The 19,184-nt window shown below is 43.6% G+C and overlaps 1 protein-coding gene across 3 annotated transcripts in view; it reads right to left on the reverse strand.

Annotated features, from left to right (window-relative positions):
- Positions 1-19,184, reverse strand: part of LOC311526839 (uncharacterized protein) — a 119,071-nt gene that overhangs the window by 13,577 nt on the left and 86,310 nt on the right. For 2 of the 3 annotated variants that reach the window (XR_014713169.1, XM_084640306.1), the window contains one exon: positions 1,708-1,765. The exons of the other annotated variant lie outside the window; for it this stretch is intronic. Coding sequence is in view for 1 of the 2 variants with exons in the window: in XM_084640306.1 (XP_084496432.1) it covers positions 1,708-1,765 (58 nt within the window). In the remaining variant the exon portion in view is untranslated. The remainder of the gene's footprint in view (positions 1-1,707; positions 1,766-19,184) is intronic. 3 annotated transcript variants of the gene reach the window in all.

Here is a 19,184-nt window from a genome sequence, read left to right on the forward strand (position 1 = left end):
TCCTCCTTTTTTTTTTTTTTTTGTGGATACAGACTAACACGGCTGCTACTCTGAAACTTAACCTGCTTTGAGATACACAGTAGGTTCAGGTCAGAGCCTAAAGAAGCTAAGGGAAGTTTTGCCATTAGATTCAATAGGAGAAGGAGAAGCATGACATGTAGGACATAAAACCAAAATTTAATTCTATGCTGTCAGCAAAGATGGAAATAAAGGTGTAGGAATGTGTAAAACCAATTTATAAGGGTCTCCTATATGCTAAAATACCTGTTCCATAATGTCTGCCATTTATTGTATGAACATATTGCGTAACAGCATTGGCAGTATTTAATTTTTTATAAAGTATGTAAAACAATAGATTAACAAAACAGTCACTGCTTAATTAATCCTGAAGCAAATAAAACACCCACGGAGAATAGACTGACTTGTAGAAATGTTATTGCCAGTTGAGACAAGCATCAGCGATTTATTACAAAATGTGCAGTTTGCACATACAAATTTACTGATAGTTTAATCTGTTAAAAAAAAAATAAAACCCTGTATTTGTCAAGCCCACGTTATGTCTGCAAACAGCACTGATAGTTACCAATCCAAGGAACTATGCACTACAGTAATTTCTGAGGAGATACTGTATCTGCTACTTAGATTTTTTACTTGGCTGATTATATCAAATAGCCTATACAGAATTACGGTTAGAAGGTTAACTTCTATAAGACATTTTTGGTATTATAAGAGTACAGCAACAGCAATGATGTTTGTCCTCTATGACACCTTCCATCCAAAGATCTCATCGTTTAACTTCACATCACCTCACAATACCCCTGTGAGGGAGGTATTCATTACACCTATTGTATAGATAGGGAACTGAGGCAGAGAGAAGGTAAGTGACTTTTTCTAGGTCATGCAGTAAGTCTGTGACACAGCTGGAAAAAGAACCCAGGAGCTTTGGTTCCCATTCCTGGGCCCTAATCACTGCCTCCCTTTTAGATTAATATCAAACATGCTCCTTGGGGAAGCAATGCTTATACTGGTGATTGTAGCACGTTATGCTGCCAGCACTGGTGTGCAAACTATGTTGTATTTTCACCTCAGTGGAATTGAATTTGGTTATCTCTTGTAACAATCAAAAAGTACGTTCTGCCATTCTGGAAATACATGTGTTTGGGGGGAGTCATGTGGTACAGAGCCATTCTGTGCACTAATGAGTTAGGAGAAGAGAGGTGAAATGGTGCCTGAAACTTATAAGCACTTACAAAAGATGCACTAAGTTCTTACATATCTGGCGTTGCCAACTTTACATGGGGTGCACTTAGCTCAGAAGGGTGCTGTGGAGAGGTCCTCAGAACGTTTGGATTCAAAGAGTGCATGTTCAGTTGGGGATGTGCTGTTTGCAGTTATTAGTTGGTATTGCCTTTGGCCTGTGTAGATTTTGGCGTCTCTGTCTTTTTTACTTGCCTCCCTCAATAAATCTTTCAATTTTGCTTCTATTTGTGTGGTACTCTTGACTCCCTGGAGCCATTAACAGCCATTCATGGCTCTTTAATTCCTCATGCCCTGCAGGGTGAATGCCACAGAATAACATTGAGTTCCTGTAAAAAAAAAAAAACAAAAAACAAAAAACCACCAAAAACAAAACAACCCCCCCCCCCAACTTCCTTCCTGTAGGACAAGAAGATATTTTAAAGGGTTGGGATGTATCTGTGCACTTACACTGGATCTGGTGCTCGTGTGTTTCTGCACACTGTGCCTTTCTGAGGAGGGACCATTCCTGAAAGAACCAGGACAAGAATTTCAGCTGTGCTTCAAAAGGAATGCCCCATACATCTCTCCTCCACCCACTACAAATAAATCTAGGATCCCTGATTCAGAGAAGAGATTCAGTGTCACAGCAGAGACAGCTCCCAACAACATTGACCTACCTGGGGCTACCCTTATAACCGAGAGGATTTCACTGAAAAAAGAAGAGCTAGGAGATGTAACAGCAAATTTGATCAATTATTAGCTGGAGGGAAAAGGATGATCTTTTGGACTGGAACTCAGGAGACCGGGGTTCCATTCCCAGCTCGGCCACAAACTCTCTCTGTGATCCTGGGCAAGTCACTTAGCCTCACCTTGCCTCAGTTCCCCAGCCATTCAATGGGGATAATAATATTTCCACTCTCACACCCTTCATGGCAGGTACTGTCTCTTATAGTGTCCAGCACAATGGGGCCATGATCTCAGCTGAAACTTCTAGGCACTACAGTAATACAAATAAATAATAATACTATATTAGAATATACTGATTATTGTGTGGATGTCTAGAACCATCTTAAGATATGATAATATTTACTGAACATAAGATGGATCCTTTTTTGAACTTGAAAGCTGATTTCAAGTTGTTGCTGGCACTTTTTATTTTAATCTATATCTTGCCTTTATCATTGTCCAAACTTTAGTGCGATGGCTGACAACAGAAGAGGCAATGCCTTTGTGACTGTGAAATGATGTAACTGAAAAGCATCTCCTCATTGCCATTATTTCTGTTCAAAACAAACTCCAAGATGTCAATTAACTTTGTTTTCCTTAAAAAGAAAAAAATTGGTGTTCAGCATAGAGCTGTGGAAGGAAAGCAGATGAACTTCTTCTACAGGAATCAGGAAACAGACACAAAAATGGGTGGAAATGCCCAAAGCGAGAAACTTACATAGATTTCCTCTTCCAGAAAGTGAACAAACAAGAAAAAAATTCTGGTACATGATTTAAAGCTGCCCTTTGCCAGATTTAACTTCTGTGAATGGTTAGCTCTGAACTCACACGTGTCCACCAAAGGGTGCCCACCAGTAGCCTCCCCTCTACTGCATGTGTGGCCATCAAAGGATATTTCAGAGTTATTCATCTTAAATACAAATGCTCTGCAATGAGTGCATTATTATGGCCACAGAGAGGATTCATTCCAGGGTACCACACAGTGCCACTTAAATGAATAAAGTAAAAATGTAGTGGTTGACAACACTTATTATTTTGTCTGTTGCTAGGACATACGATTTCTGCAGACGGAAGGCTGTGCCCCACTGAAGCATGGCTAATACAACTTTCAACTCCTGGCAAATGCCACGCTGCTGGAGGACAGAATATTTATCCCATGCGCGTTAACAGAAATCTGACTGTGTGTGCATTCCTTTGGTCTCAGTAAGCTAGGTATGTGGCCAGCTTTGGATCAAAGGAAGATTCTTTACACTGGCACCTGGTCACATGTTTCTAATCCTGATGCTGGAAAATTGATGCCTGCTCTTATTTCTAGTTTGTTCTCTGAACAATATTGGGAAAACTTTCAGTTTCTGGAGAGGAGCCCACTGGATCCGCACATACAGCATCAGACCAGCAGAGAGCAAGAGAATGGGGAGAAGAGCTGGAGATTTAAAAACGACCCAGCAGAACAGTGACGTAGAATGCCTTCACCTCCCCGGTCTGGTTTGTTGCTGGCCATTTTATTGTTTGGTGTAGCTGGATACAAAGAGCTTGGGCTCTGCTGCGCAAACAGATTGTTACATAATACATCAAATGGCAAATAAAGGGCGGCCTTGTTTACACAGGAAGTTTTACCAGTTATACCAGTGTAATTAAACTGCAAGAGTTAAACCAGTATAAGTCCCTGTGCAGACACTATTCTTCTGGAATAAGAGTGGCTTTTTTTGGTTTAGGTTAAACCCCTTCCCAAGTGACACACAAGAAACTGAAATAACCCATTTATTCTAGAATAAGTTTCTGCACAGTGGAGCGGATAACCGTATCAGTTTAAATTCACATTGTAGCTTATACCAGTAGAACATTCCCATGTAAACAAGCCCACAGGCTGACTAAAGTCTAGCTACAGCAGTTGCCTTTAAAAAGCCAGTTTATGCCAACATTTGCCCTGAGTGGCATTTGAGATACCACAGGTCTCCATTATACTAAAACAACAAGGAGTCCTTGTGGCACCTTAGAGACTAACAAATGTATTTGGGCATAAGCTTTTGTGGGTTAAAACCCACTTCATCAGATGCATGGAGTGAAAATACAGGAGCAGGTATAAACACATGAAAGGATGGGGATTGCTTTACCAAGTGTGAGGTCAGTCTAATGAGATAAATTAAATCTGATGCTATTCAGTGTGCCATCAGATTAGGCCTGAATAGAGACTGGGAGTGGTTGGGTCATTACAAAACCTAAATTTAATTTCCCCAATACTAATTTCTCCCTACTGTTACTCACACCTTCTTGTCAACTGTCTGTAATGGGCCACTCTCTTACCACTTCAAAAGTTATTTCTCCTCCCTTGGTATCATGCTGTTAATTGATTTATCTCATTAGACTGACCCCACACTTGGTAAAGCAATCCCCACCCTTTCATGTATTTATACCTGCTCCTGTATTTTCACTCCATGCATCTGATCTCAAGTTGCAGTGGGGGAGGTTTAGATTGGATATTAGGAAAAACTTTTTCACTAAGAGGGTGGTGAAACACTGGAATGCGTTACCTAGGGAGGTGGTAGAATCTCCTTCCTTAGAGGTTTTTAAGGTCAGGCTTGACAAAGCCCTGGCTGGGATGATTTAACTGGGAATTGGTCCTGCTTTGAGCAGGGGGTTGGACTAGATGACCTTCTGGGGTCCCTTCCAACCCTGATATTCTATGATTCTATGATGAAGTGGGTTTTAACCCACGAAAGCTTATGCCCAAATACATTTGTTAGTCTCTAAAGTGCCACAAGGACTCCTCGTTATTTTTGCTGATACAGACTAACGCGGCTACCACTCTGAAACCTGTCTCTATACTAAAACAGGAAGACCTTGTGTGGGAACAGCTATTAAATAGTGAACTTTTTGAAGAGGAGATATATTGAACTCTTTTACCTTAATGCAATACAATATTGTCTGCTATTACAATAACATTCTCCACCCCACTGTGGTGATAAGAGAGGCAATGACTGAATTTCTTTGTTACTTTCACCAGCAGTCATCTTTCTGGTTGCATGCATGGGACCAGCAAAGTTAGATGACCTCACCGCTTGCTAATTAATCAGGGTTAAGCGTTCATTAAGGCATGGTCAAAAGATGAAGTAATTCATAAGCCATGATAACATTCATGAGAAGAAACATCACAAACACATGACAGCAGAGTTTCTTGATTTTACATATTGTGATTCTACAAGTGTCTTTCAGAAACGTAGGTGCTGGAAGTAGGGGTTCTGGGGGTGCTGCCACACCCCCTGACTTGAAGTGGCTTCCATCATATATAGGGTTTCCAGTTTGGTTCAATGGCTCTCAGCACCCCCAGTGTACAAACTGTTCCAGCACCGCTGTTCAGAAATAAACTTTATTTGATTTTTCAGACATGTAGACTAGAATCTTGGGTCCTAGTATCTTGTTCTGAATCATGGCTCAACACTAGTTTTTACTTTTTTTCACTGCATGCAGTGTAATATCTATTTAATTCTACAGAAGTATTATAGATGGTGGGAAAGTTTTGCAAACTGTTCTTAGAGTAGACCCTATCCAGTGTCTCTTCTTTTCTATTTGTGCATCATATAATGAGCATTAGAAACATAAAGATGGTCATTGACATTAAATATGAGCACCGTATGCCTTGCTATAGCACTAACTCCACCTCTGACTTCAATCCACTTTCAGCCATGCACAGCTGTAGCCTACTTCGGAAATGACCAACTTCCATCCATCTCAAAAACGGAAGAGTTTCTAAGATTTTAAAAGTAATAAATGAAATTTTCTTAATGATGAATAAGATTATAAAATATGCTCAATTCTCACTGTGCTTAAAAGATTAGTGAGTATTAGTATGTTTTTCCATTCAAGTCTCAGTCCAAAGAAATATCACTAACATCTATTCCATTCATCACTTTAAAAACACACACATACAAACTGCATTTCATCAGGTTCACGTTTTAGCTGTCGCAAACAGTGTATCACCACCCTGCCTCGCCTGCCAGTATTTTAGTGCAGGGGCTATTGTTCTAAATGCTAATCCTAGTAATTAGAGAAAGGCAAGTTTAAGAAAGGAAACAGCTGTGATTCCTTTGCTGAGCGCTCACTCATATTCATCCCTCAGCTGTATCCTAATATAAATAACCTTTTAATATCACCACACAAAGTCTCTGTTAAGACTGGGGGTTGTATAAATGTAATACTTTATCTGCATGTTTGTTTTTTTCCTTCTGCATCGGTCACTATTTTACTGCTTAGGAAAGGAAATCAGATGGCTGTTAATTAGAAAGCATTTATGATGGTGATGGCACAATAGATGCGAAAGTACATCAGATTTTCAGCTTTCTGGCATTTACTAGCATGTTTTTGATAACTGAAAGCCTTCTGTAATGGATTCCGGTTTACTGTGAACCACCCACAGCACCATGGGAGAGAAGTTTCCTGTGATTTGTATCTCAATAGTAAGAAAACAGAACAGACTCCTGGTGCGTTGTACAGAGAGAATAACCAGGCATGTTGATGAATCATCCTTTACAGGAAAAAGTCCTAGAGAATTTAATAAAATGTGTGTTTTATTAAAGGGTGAGTTGTTTTTTGGGACCATCCTATATAATTTAAAAGAATAATACAATTCTATCAGATGGCTCAGAAAACCTACAGAAAAATTATTATTCTCTATCATATTCTATAGGACTATAATACTTCTATAGAATCCTATTTTATATATTTTTATCTAACAGCTTTGGAGCCAAAGGGTACCAAATACATTTAAATAAGGGAGAGATTCTGACACCAAAGGATTATTTTCCTTCAGTTGGTTCATTATAATTTAGACACGGAATGAAAGAAAATGTTTTGTTAAAGGGCAACCAATCTCTCTCCTAGTTGTTCAGGTAAGGGTTATCCTACGGTGAGGTTAGGGAGAGCTGCAAACATTGAAACTGAGGAGAAGATACCGCAGTGATGTGTCAGGTCCACAAAGTGCAGTGGGAATGAACTTGAACCCATGAGTGGGGAAAATAGAGCAAGCAGTTTGAAATCAAGCAGGGAACCAGGTTATATGCAATTTTGGAAAAGGTACTACACATAAAAAGTTTTTCACATATGGAATTAAACAGCCCAAAAGAAAACAAACAAGTGGAATGAATCATTTCAAGAGCATTTATTGAGCTTGCCGGATTTCTGGAGGGGTTTTTCTAGGGCTTTTTTATGGATGAAGCACCTGACCTTTGGATCTGTTTGTCTCACTCTCTTGCTCTCATACACATAAGTACAGAACACAGCTAGGTTTAGCTTCTTGAGTTACACAGGGCGTGATATATGAAGACATGACAAATCACATTACACTGTGCTTGGAGTGCAGTGGATGAGTGCAACTGCTGAGGACAAGTTGGTGTAACTTACACTGAAGGGACAAGAGCGGGGTTGTAACAGGAAGAACATGAAAGTGTTAGAGTAGGAGAAAGAATGCTCCCACTGCTTTCATTGGTCTATTCATTTTTTACACCCTTCCATATCCCTGGACTGGAACTTACACTAACTTGGTGGCATAAGACTTACACCACTATTTATCATGGGCCAAACTGGACAGTCCCTTCGTAAAAGGATAAATGGACACAAATCAGATATTAGGAATGACAATATACAAAAACCTGTATGAGAACACTTCAATCTCCCTGGACACACAATAGCAGATTTAAAGGTAGCCATCCTGCAGCCAAAAATCTTCAGGACCAGACTTCAAAGAGAAACTGTTGAGCTTCAGTTCATTTGCAAATTTGATATCATCAGCTCAGGATTAAACAAAGACTGTGACTGGCTCGCCAACTACAAAAGCCGTTTCTCCTCCTGAGGTGTTCACACCTCAACTGCTAGAAGAGGGCCTCATCCTCCCTGATTGAACTAACCTCGTTATCCCTAGCTTGATTCTTGCTTGCATATTTATACCTGCCTCTGGAAATTTCCACTACATGCATCTGACGAAGTGGGTATTCACCCACGAAAGCTTATGCTCCAATACATCTGTTAGTCTGTAAGGTGCCACAGGACTCTTTGCCACTTTTACAGATCCAGATTAACATGGCTACCCCTCTAATACTTACCACTATTTATGTCACTTCTGAATTTGACTCAGTGTTTCAGCTTCTCTGAACAAATCAGTTACATTTCTGTACATCAGCCTAACCCTAATGATTTATAAATCCTAGGCAAACCAGAAGAGTTCATTTGTCACCTGTTCTCTTTCTGCCATGTCAACCAAAAGGAAGACCCCCTTAGCAGTAATCCAGTCCATCTTACTTCACACAGCCACTTAGGAAATTAGGGCTGGATTTTCAAAAGTATCCGAGACGCTCGGGAGCTTGAAAAAAAATCAGTGGGATTTGTGCTCCTAAATCTTTTCGAATCTCAGCCTTACTCTCTAACGATTCTACCGCCAATTATGGTAAATGCCGGAACACCTGGAAAGGTTCATAGGAAACCCCAGTTTGTTTTTTGTGTATTTATTACTACTCATTTTATCTTTGTAATGGCTTCCAATATAGCCCTAGTAGTGACTGTGACAAGGAAATCTGCTGGGTTGCCTTTTAAAGGACTTAATTCAAAACAGAGCTATTGCCATCAGATCAACTCGCATTTTTCGTGTAAACCAGAGTCAGGGCTAAAGATACTCTTCCCTCTAAGATGTTTGGCAGTGTATTTTGGAGGTGTAAAGTTTAGGCCTTTTCTATGCTGGGGGATTTTGTACATCAGTGTAGAGGTTATATCTAGCCAACTAACACCTTGTCAGATGAAAGGAGACGGAACAAAGTTGGTCCATCTTTCCACAGTGGCTACAGGTCCACTCACCAGATGGAAGTTGAAGCATACTCCGCTTCCTGGCTTGCCTGCAGGCCTCAGCCTGGGCTCTCTGATGGCTCTCTGCCATGACAGCACCAGTCTTAATCTGGCTTCTCCAGACTCAATGATTTTGGACAGAATTTTCCCAGTTGTCAATGGGAATGCTGAATTTTTTGAGGCCTTGCTTGACCTTGTCACTGTATGGGAGCTTTGGCCTTCCTTGGTGCTGTGGGCGGTTCTTAAGTTGCCCATACGACACAGCCTTTGGCAGATGATCTGGAGGCATGCGCTCCACGTGTCCCAACCAGCAACATCCAGTGTAGTCTGCATAGACTGTAGGCCAGTTCTCAATTATGCAAGCATTTTTCTAACACAGGGGAGGTGGAAATGGTTCAATCTCTGCTCCTGCTTGTAGTATGTAACCCAGCTTTCACAACCGTAAAGGAGGTAGTAAGGACAGAAGCCTGAACACAAAGGTCTCTGTTTGTCATGGTTAGCAACTTGTTGTTCCAGACACGTGAGGTAAGTTTGCCAAAGGTAACAGAAACTTTGCTGATTCTAACATCAGGTTCCCTATCAAGGTTAAGTGAACTGGTAAGAATTGAGCCGAGATAGCAGAAATGATCCACGCTGGCCAGAGCTTCATAATTGACACACCACACAACAGAACCACTAACCTAGGAACCTATCCTTGCAACAAAGCCCGTTGCCAACTGTGTCCACATATCTATTCAGGGGACACCATCATAGGGCCTAATCACATCAGCCACACTATCAGAGGCTCTACCAATGTGATATATGCCATCATGTGCCAGCAATGCCCCTCTACCATGTACATTGGCCAAACTGGACAGTCTCCACGTAAAAGAATAAATGGACACAAATCAGATGTCAAGAATTATAACATTCAGAAACCAGTCGGAGAACACTTCAATCTCTCTGGTCGCTCGATTACAGACCTAAAGGTCGCAATATTACAACAAAAAGACTTCAAAAACAGACTCCAAGGAGAGACTGTTGAATTGGAATTAATTTGCAAACTGGATACAATTAACTTTGGTTTGAATAAAGACTGGGAGTGGATGTGTCATTACACAAAGTAAAACTATTTGCCCATATTTATTCCCCATCCCCTCCCCCCCCACTGTTCGTCAGACGTTCCTGTTAACTGCTGGAAATGGCCCACCTTCATTATCACTACAAAAGGTTTCCCCCCCCCCCGGCCCCCGCTCTCCTGCTGGTAATAGCTCATCTTAAGTGATCACTCTCCTTACAGTGTGTATGATACCCATTTTTTCATGTTCTGTGTGTATATAAATCTCCTCACTGTATTTTCCACTGAATGCATCCAATGAAGTGACCTGTAGCTCACGAAAGCTTATGCTCAAATAAATTGGTTAGTCTCTAAGGTGTCACTAGTACTCCTTTTCTTTTTGTTGGTACCTTGTGACATGACAACTGTTGCTTGATACTGATTACCAGGCCGAACTTGGTGCATGCATCAGAGAACTTATTCATCATGATCTACAGTTCATCAGGTGAGTTAGAGATGAATGCAGCGTCACCTGTGAAAAGTAGATCCTGAATAGTAGCCTGGGTGACATGCCTTCTGCTCTGGAATTGTCTGATGTTAAACATGCTGCCATCCATCCTCGATTTAATTAATATGCTAGATCCATCATTTCCAAAGGTGTACTTAAGGAGAATAGAGAAGATGTCAAAGCCAGTGAGCGCTAAGTCGCAGTCTTGCTTCATACCAGTATCAATACTAAACTTGGATGATATTTCATTTTCATAGTGGATGGTTGCTTTCATTCCCTCGTGGAATTCCTTGAATAGGGAGAGCACCTTTTGTGGACAGCCAATTTTCAACAAGATCTTATAGACGCCATTCCTGCTAACCGTGTTGAAGTGCAGAGGTGCTGTACAGGAAAATCTCATTGGTAAAGCTCTCTCTTGCATTGGTGCTGCACGCCTGCATTAGGGATTTGCACTGGTGCAACATAGTCTATGTCAAGTGCAAATTTCCCTGTCTAGGCAGGCCCTGTGATTTTCCCCTTTCCCAATTACTGTTTCAAAGACTGAAGACAGCAACCACTTATGAGTAAGGGAGGAGGAAAAGTCAGTAAAGGTATTTTCAAGGCAAAGAAAAAACTGTGGACTAAGTATCTGCCCACATAGGAAAGTGAAAGAATAGTGAATGGTTTTCAGAAATAACTCTGAAACCTGACAGTCCCAATCCACAAACACTAACTTATCAGTACCATACAAAAGCTTATCTCCTCAACAGGATTCCTGTGCTAAGTGTTACACAGCTCAGAACCCCTTTCTCTAGGAGCTGACAGTCTGCTACCCCTGTAGCTTTCCAGTGCCAAGACTCTTAACTTTTTTGGTTAGGACAACTGAGTCTTCCAGCACTATATCCAGCTGATCAGCCCCATCCCTGGGCAACTCATATCCAGCCTCAAAATGACTTTACCAAGGGGAGTATCCCAACAATGAGACTCGTTCCATGCCTCGTTGCCTGGTTGTCATGCCAAGTCCAGGAGATCAAACAAAGAGTCCACTGCATCTGCCCAAGATAATATTGGTGATCAGAAGCTAGTGAGTCAGCATCATTAAATGTCCAACCGGCCATGCCTCCTGGCTAAAAATAAGGCACAGTCTTTTCTGCAAGAGGTTCTGGCTCCTAGTTTTTGAAGGAAAGCCCTAGCTGCTCACCACGTTGTGCTTGGCCAGTGTATGCTCAGCACACCTATATGCTTTACATAAACTACTTTTCCTGTACATTTAAAACACGGCACCTGATTCTCTTTTCACGGTGCACTATTTTGCTTTTTAAATCTTTAGGTACGAGTCACTCAAGTGATGGTACGCACTAGACAAGAGCTGCAACATTCAGAATGTTCGTGGTGGGCTGAGACATTGGGGCTGGAAGAAGTCACATGGCAAGACAATGTTCCTTTTGTATCTGCTACACACATAGATTGTTTTTAATGTGAATGTTATTGTCTCAGGCAGACTTTGCCTCACCAGTGTGTAGGATTTCAGAATGCTTTAAATAAGTTCTGGAGGCTAAAAGTGTGTTAGTCATTGTCCACATTACTTGGGAGTGGGGGGGGCAGACTCTGCATTTATTGCTAGTATCCAGCAGCTGTTTTGTGTTTATAAAGATTTATTCAATGACAGGAGGCAGGTAAGGAACCATAGAGGAAGACAATCTAGACCAGAGCAGGGTTTTCAGAGCTCTGGCAACCATTGTTAAATCAAAAGTTAACTACCTTAAAAAAGGGGATCTATAACACAAATAGGTTTTTAAACAATGCACAGTTCTCACACGCTTGGCAGATAATATTCTTCCATTTAAGGTAACTCAGAACCAATTGAAGTGTTACACTTAGCAAATGCCTATTTTAGAGATGCTAGGCCAATGCTATTCTTTAAAGAATGCCTGATGCCTCCTGGAAAACATTACAAAAACACATTACAACAATCCTCACCCTGGTTCTGGGCATTGTACACCGCGTAAAAGGGCCAGAGCTATGTAAAAGGGCCCTAAAAGCCCCACATTTGGCCAGGGCAGGATTCCACCGGCCCAGGTGTGGTAGAAAATAGCTACAAGGCTGATTTCTGAAGACCCCTTCGTAAGTCCCAGTGTAGAGGATGTGCTGAGGCAGGGCAGTTGCTGTAGTGCAGAATGCTGTGAAAACAGCACTGCAGCCCTTAGGGACTCTGGTCGCGTGCTGTCATAGACTGGCCCCCCAGAGCTCTCTAAATCATGCTGTGGTCTCGTCAGCCCCTAGAACAGCCCTGGATTGTGCAGCTGCAAAGCTGGTTTAAGTCTTTCCTCCTCTGGGCTATGAGTTCTGTGGTGCACCCTCATGTTAGAAACAACTGTAATACGTTCTGTATTTCTCTTCTCATCTTATATATCATTAGGGGCATCTGCATAAAAAGAGCAACCCTGATTTTTTAAGAGTTGGTTTGTTCTGGTGCTTGTTCCCCTCCTGAATCTGTAATCCTCTGACATAAAGATGAGCAGCTCTGGAGATCATCATAATATTGCAAGGATCTTCTATGACTCTATGTCTGTGAGAAAGAGCTGATGAATTCCCAAGGGATCTTTGCTTGGTTTTCCTCTAAATACGGAGAGTCATTAAAAAAAATCCATAAATTATGACAACTTGGCAGAATAATTTCTAAATAAATTCTCCATTGGTGCCTACATTGGTACAGAGATAGTTGTACAAATACCTCTGACAGACAACTAATCCAGGAGGTGTCAGCAGGGTGAAACACCTTTCAGGAGCTGAAGATGCCAACAGTCCATATCCAACTCACATCAAACAGGAATGACCCAAGTACTGAAATTCCATCCTGAGCACCAATCAGATTCAGGTCTTTAGCACGCACAACTACACACTCATTTGTGACTCTGAAGGGCTGCCAAGGGACCAGGAGGACTGTGTGGTGGTGCCATAATACTTAGTTAGTGGAAGGTGTTGCAAAGCTTGTGTATCTTTCTGCAGTCTGCTGAGGTCATTGCACAAATGGTGAGCAATGACAATGAGGGTCTAGCTACACCATCACATGTATTTTCCTGTTGAAGAAGATACATGATGTCTCTAAAACCACTTTGAAACAAATGATGATCCAACGGTTGTGTATGTGGTGGAGAATATATTAACCATGGTGAGACCCCTTGCACAGAGTAAAAGGAGGAGTTCAGGAGACTGCTTCCTTATGGCATTTTTAGCATCTCAGCTGAGAGACAACATGCTCATGTTTCTCCCATGAGGCAAGGTCAACAAATTGTCAGAGATAAGCAGCTCAGCCAAATTACAGAGGTGTCTCTAATCAATCAACGACCTCATTTCTTATTAGGGACACAGGGATTGTCAGACTGGATCAAAACCAAGGTCCATCTAGTGTGGTAGCCTATCTCTAACAGTGCTCAGAACCAGCTACTTCAGAGGAGGGTGAAAGAACCTCATGATTATGAGATAACCTGCCCACAGGGAAAGTTTCTTCTTAATCCCCCTGTGACCGGGTGCCGAAGAGCCACACTGAGAATGCCACACTCAGGTCAGACTGCAAGAAATAGGGCAGATGATCCTCAAAAACCAGTGGTTTATTCCAACAGTTCTCAACCAGGATTCTGGGGCCCCCTGTGGGGCCGTGAGCAGGCTTCAGGGGATCCACCAAAATAAACCACAGAGCAGGGCCAGTGTTAGATTTGCTGGAACCCAGGGCAGAAAGCTGAATCCTGAGCCTGCGGCTGAAGCCGAAGCCCAAGCAACTTAGCTTCATGGGGCCCTGTGCAGCATGGGGCCCTGGGCAACTGCTCTGCCGGATACTCCCTAACACCAGCCCGGGCTATTAATCTATTGAAAAACGGTTGTGGCAATGGTGGGCCATGGAATTTTTATAGCATGTTGGAGGGAGTCTCAGAAGGAAAAGGGTTGAGAACCCCTGATTTATTCTATAATTAGATTCACCAAGCCAGTAGCAAAAGAGCTTCTGCAGTACCACACTGGTTAAGCAGAAGCCAAACAAACAGAGTCCCCTTTAGGCATTCCAGCCCTTGGCTCCCATCTAGATAAACAGGTCTAATACAGTGAGAGGTTATTGAAAACCCATTTCACCATGTGTGAGGTTCTTTCTAATCCCAAAGAATCAGACACATACCCCAGGTCAATACAAACCTCAGATCTTATCCAAATATCATACAGTCAGCAAATCCTTAGTAAACCAACTAAAGATTTAATAATAAAAGAAAAGAAGAGAGTTATAAATGGTTAATAGCTCATATACATAAAAATGATCACAAAATCCTTATATCAGGTTTGTAGCAGTGATGGAATCGACTGCTGGCTCGTACAGTCTCTTTGGTAACTTCCAAAAGATTGGAAGGTCCTCAGTCCTTAGTTCAAGATGCTGCTTTTTAGTTGTAAATCCACTGTCCAGAAAATCTGAACAGAAAAGAGGCAAAATGGAGATATCTCAGGGGTCTTTTATATCCTCTGCCATGTGCTTGGAATTTTACAGCCCCTGTACACAGAAAGTTACTGGCCCAAGATGGAGTCCAGGGTCACATGAGCAAATCACATGTCCATACATATTTTGCTGAATCACAGGGGGTGGTCATTGGTTCCTCACTGTCTGAGGCGTCCTCAGGAAGAGCTATCTGGACAGGATGAGTTTCTTCAATGGCCCATTGTGAGCACTGAGTGTCCTTAATGGGCCATCCACACATAACTGTCTAGCCCTCATGTACATTCTATCTGGTGGATCTCACCCAGGAACAAAACGCACATTGGAGATACCAATACACAGCCAATATTCATAACTTCAGATACAAAAATGTCACATGGATTTAATCAGGATGATCACACTTGATAAGCTGTAACTTTTCCATTGACACCTTACATGATATATTCGGTATGTCTACACTACGGAATAAGGTCGAATTTATAGAAGTCGGTTTTTTAGAAATCGGTTTTATATATTCGAGTGTGTGTGTCCCCACAGAAAATGCTCTAAGTGCATTAAGTGCATTAACTCGGTGGAGTGCTTCCACAGTACCGAGGCAAGCGTCGACTTCCGGAGCTTTGCACTGTGGGTAGCTATCCCACAGTTCCCGCAGTCTCCGCTGCCCATTGGAATTCTGGGTTGAGATCCCAATGCCTGATGGGGCTAAAACATTGTCGCGGGTGGTTCTAGGTACATATCGTCAGGCCCCCGTTCCCTCCCTCCCTCTGTGAAAGCAAGGGCAGACAATTGTTTCGCGCCTTTTTTCCTGAGTTACCTGTGCAGACGCCATACCACGGCAAGCATGGAGCCCGCTCAGGTAACCATCACCGTATGTCTCCTGGGTGCTGGCAGACGCGGTACTGCATTGCTACACAGTAGCAGCAACCCATTGCCTTGTGGCAGCAGACGGTGCAATACGACTGGTAGCCATCATCGTCATGTCCGAGGTGCTCCAGGCCACGTCGGACGGGAGTGCCTGGGCAGACATGGGTGCAGGGACTAAATTTGGAGTGACTTGATCAGGTCATTCTCTTTAGTCCTGCAGTCAGTCCTATTGAACCGTCTTATGGTGAGCAGGCAGGCGACACGGATTGCTAGCAGTCGTACTGTACCATCTTCTGCTGGGCAGGCAAGAGATGAGGATGGCTAGCAGTCGTATTGTACCATCTTCTGCCGGGCAGGCAAGAGATGAGGATGGCATGCAGTCGTACTGTACCATATTCTGCCGAGCAGCCATGAGATGTGGATGGCATTGCAGTCCTTCTGTACCGTCTGATGCCAGCCAAAGACATAAAAGATAGATGGAGTGGATCAAAACAAGAAATAGACCAGATTTGTTTTGTACTCATTTGCTCCCCCCCTTCCCTGTCTAGGGGAGGCATTCCTCTAGGTCACACTGCAGTCACTCACAGAGAAGGTGCAGCGAGGTAAATCTAGCCATGTATCAACCAGAGGCCAGACTAACCTCCTTGTTCCAATAAGAACAATAACTTAGGTGCACCATTTCTTATTGGAACCCACCGTGAAGTCCTGCCTGAAATACTCCTTGGTGTAAAGCCATCCGCTTTGTTGATTTTAGCTCCCTGAAGCCAACCCTGTAAGCCATGTCGTCAGTCGCCCCCTCCCTCCGTCAGAGCAACGGTAGACAATCGTTCCGCGCCTTTTTTCTGTGCGGACGCCATACCACGGCAAGCATGGAGGCCGCTCAGCTCACTTTGGCAATTAGGAGCACATTAAACACCACACGCATTATCCAGCAGTATATGCAGCACTGGAACCTGGCAGAGCAATATCGGGCGAGGAGGCGATGTCAGCACGGTCACGTGAGTGATCAGGACATGGACACAGATTTCTCTGAAAGCATGGGCCCTGCCAATGCATGCATCATGGTGCTAATGGGGCAGGTTCATGCTGTGGAACGCCGATTCTGGGCTCGGGAAACAAACACAGACTGGTGGGACCGCATAGTGTTGCAGGTCTGGGATGATTCCCAGTGGCTGCGAAACTTTCGCATGCGTAAGGGCACTTTCATGGAACGTTGTGACTTGCTTTCCCCTGCCCTGAAGCGCATGAATACCAAGATGAGAGCAGCCCTCACAGTTGAGAAGCAAGTGGCGATAGCCCTGTGGAAGCTTGCAACGCCAGACAGCTACCGGTCAGTTGGGAATCAATTTGGAGTGGGCAAATCTACTGTGGGGGCTGCTGTGATGCAAGTAGCCCACGCAATCAAAGATCTGCTGATATCAAGGGTAGTGAGTCTGGAAAATGTGCAGGTCCTAGTGGATGACTTTGCTGCAATGGGATTCACTAACTGTGGTGGGGCCATAGACGGAACCCATATCCCTATCTTGGCACCGGAGCACCAAGCCGGCGAGTACATAAACCGCAAGGGGTACTTTTCAATAGTGCTGCAAGCTCTGGTGGATCACAAGGGACGTTTCACCAACATCAACGTGGGATGGCCGGGAAAGGTACATGACGCTCGCATCTTCAGGAACTCTGGTCTGTTTCAAAAGCTGCAGCAAGGGACTTTATTCCCAGACCAGAAAATAACTGTTGGGGACGTTGAAATGCCTATAAGTATCCTTGGGGACCCAGCCTACCCCTTAATGCCATGGCTCATGAAGCCGTACACAGGCAGCCTGGACTGTAGTCAGGAGCTGTTCAACTACAGGCTGAGCAAGTGCAGAATGGTGGTAGAATGTGCATTTGGACGTTTAAAGGCGCGCTGGCGCAGTTTACTGACTCGCTTAGACCTCAGCGAAACCAATATTCCCACTGTTATTACTGCTTGCTGTGTGCTCCACAATATCTGTGAGAGAAAGGGGGGAGACATTTATGGTGGGGTGGGAGGTTGAGGCAAATCACCTGGCTGCTGGTTATGTGCAGCCAGACACCAGGGCGGTTAGAAGAGCACAGGAGGGTGCGGTACGCATCAGAGAAGCTTTGAAAACCAGTTTCATGACTGGCCAGGCTATGGTGTGAAAGTTCTCTTTGTTTCTCCTTGATGAAACCCCCCCGCCCCTTGGTTCACTCTACTTCCCTGTAAGCTAACCACCCTCCCCTCCTCCCTTCAATCATTGCTTGCAGAGGCAATAAAGTCATCATTGCTTCACATTCATGCATTCTTTATTCATTCATCACACAAATAGGGGGATGACTACCAAGGTAGCCCAGGAGGGGTGGTGGAGGAAAGAAGAAAAATGCCACACAGCACTTTAAAAGTTTACAACTTTAAAATTTATTGAATGCCAGCCTTCTTTTTTTTGGGCAATCCTCTGTGGCGGAGTGGCTGGTTGGCCGGTGGCCCCCCCACCGCGTTCTTGGGCGTCTGGGTGTGGAGGCTATGGAACTTGGGGAGGAGGGCGGTTGGTTACACAGGGGCTGTAATGGCAGTCTGTGCTCCAGCTGCCTTTGCTGCAGCTCAACCATACACTGGAGCATCCTGGTTTGGTCCTCCAGCAGCCTCAGCATTGAATCCTGCCTCCTCTCATCACGCTGCCGCCACATTTGAGCTTCAGCCCTGTCTTCAGCCCCCCACTTACTCTCTTCAGCCTGCCACCTCTCCTCCCGGTCATTTTCTGCTTTCCTGCACTCTGACATTATTTGCCTCCACACATTCGTCTGTGCTCTGTCAGTGTGGGAGGACAGCATGAGCTCAGAGAACATTTCATCACGAGTGCGTTTTTTTTTCTTTCTAATCTTCACTAGCCTCTGGGAAGGAGAAGATCCTGTGATCATTGAAACACATGCAGCTGGTGTTTCAGGGACAGCAGTATTTAAAAAGACACATTTTATAAAACAGTGGCTACACTCTTTCAGGGTAAACCTTGCTGTTAACATTACATACATAGCACATGTGCTTTCGTTACAAGGTCGTATTTTGCCTCCCCCCACCGTGTGGCTACCCCCTCAACCCTCCCCCTCCCCGTGGCTAACAGCGGGGAACATTTCTGTTCAGCCACAGGCAAACAGCCCAGCAGGAACGGGCTCCTCTGAGTGTCCCCCGAAGAAAAGCACCCTATTTCAACCAGGTGACCATGAATGATATCTCACTCTCCTGAGGATAACACAGAGAGATAAAGAACGGATGTTGTTTGAACGCCAGCAAACATACACTGCAATGCTTTGTTGTACAATGATTCCCGAGTACGTGTTACTGGCCTGGAGTGGTAAAGTGTCCTACCATGAAGGACGCAATAAGGCTGCCCTCCCCAGAAACCTTTTGCAAAGGCTTTGGGAGTACATCCAGGAGAGCCGCGAATGCCAGGGCAAAGTAATCCTTTCACATGCTTGCTTTTAAACCATGTATAGTATTTTAAAAGGTACACTCACCGGAGGTCCCTTCTCCGCCT

Source organism: Lepidochelys olivacea, assembly GCF_965140295.1.
Source record: "Lepidochelys olivacea isolate rLepOli2 genome assembly, chromosome: 9".
In the NCBI taxonomy this organism is placed as follows: Eukaryota; Metazoa; Chordata; order Testudines; family Cheloniidae; genus Lepidochelys; species Lepidochelys olivacea.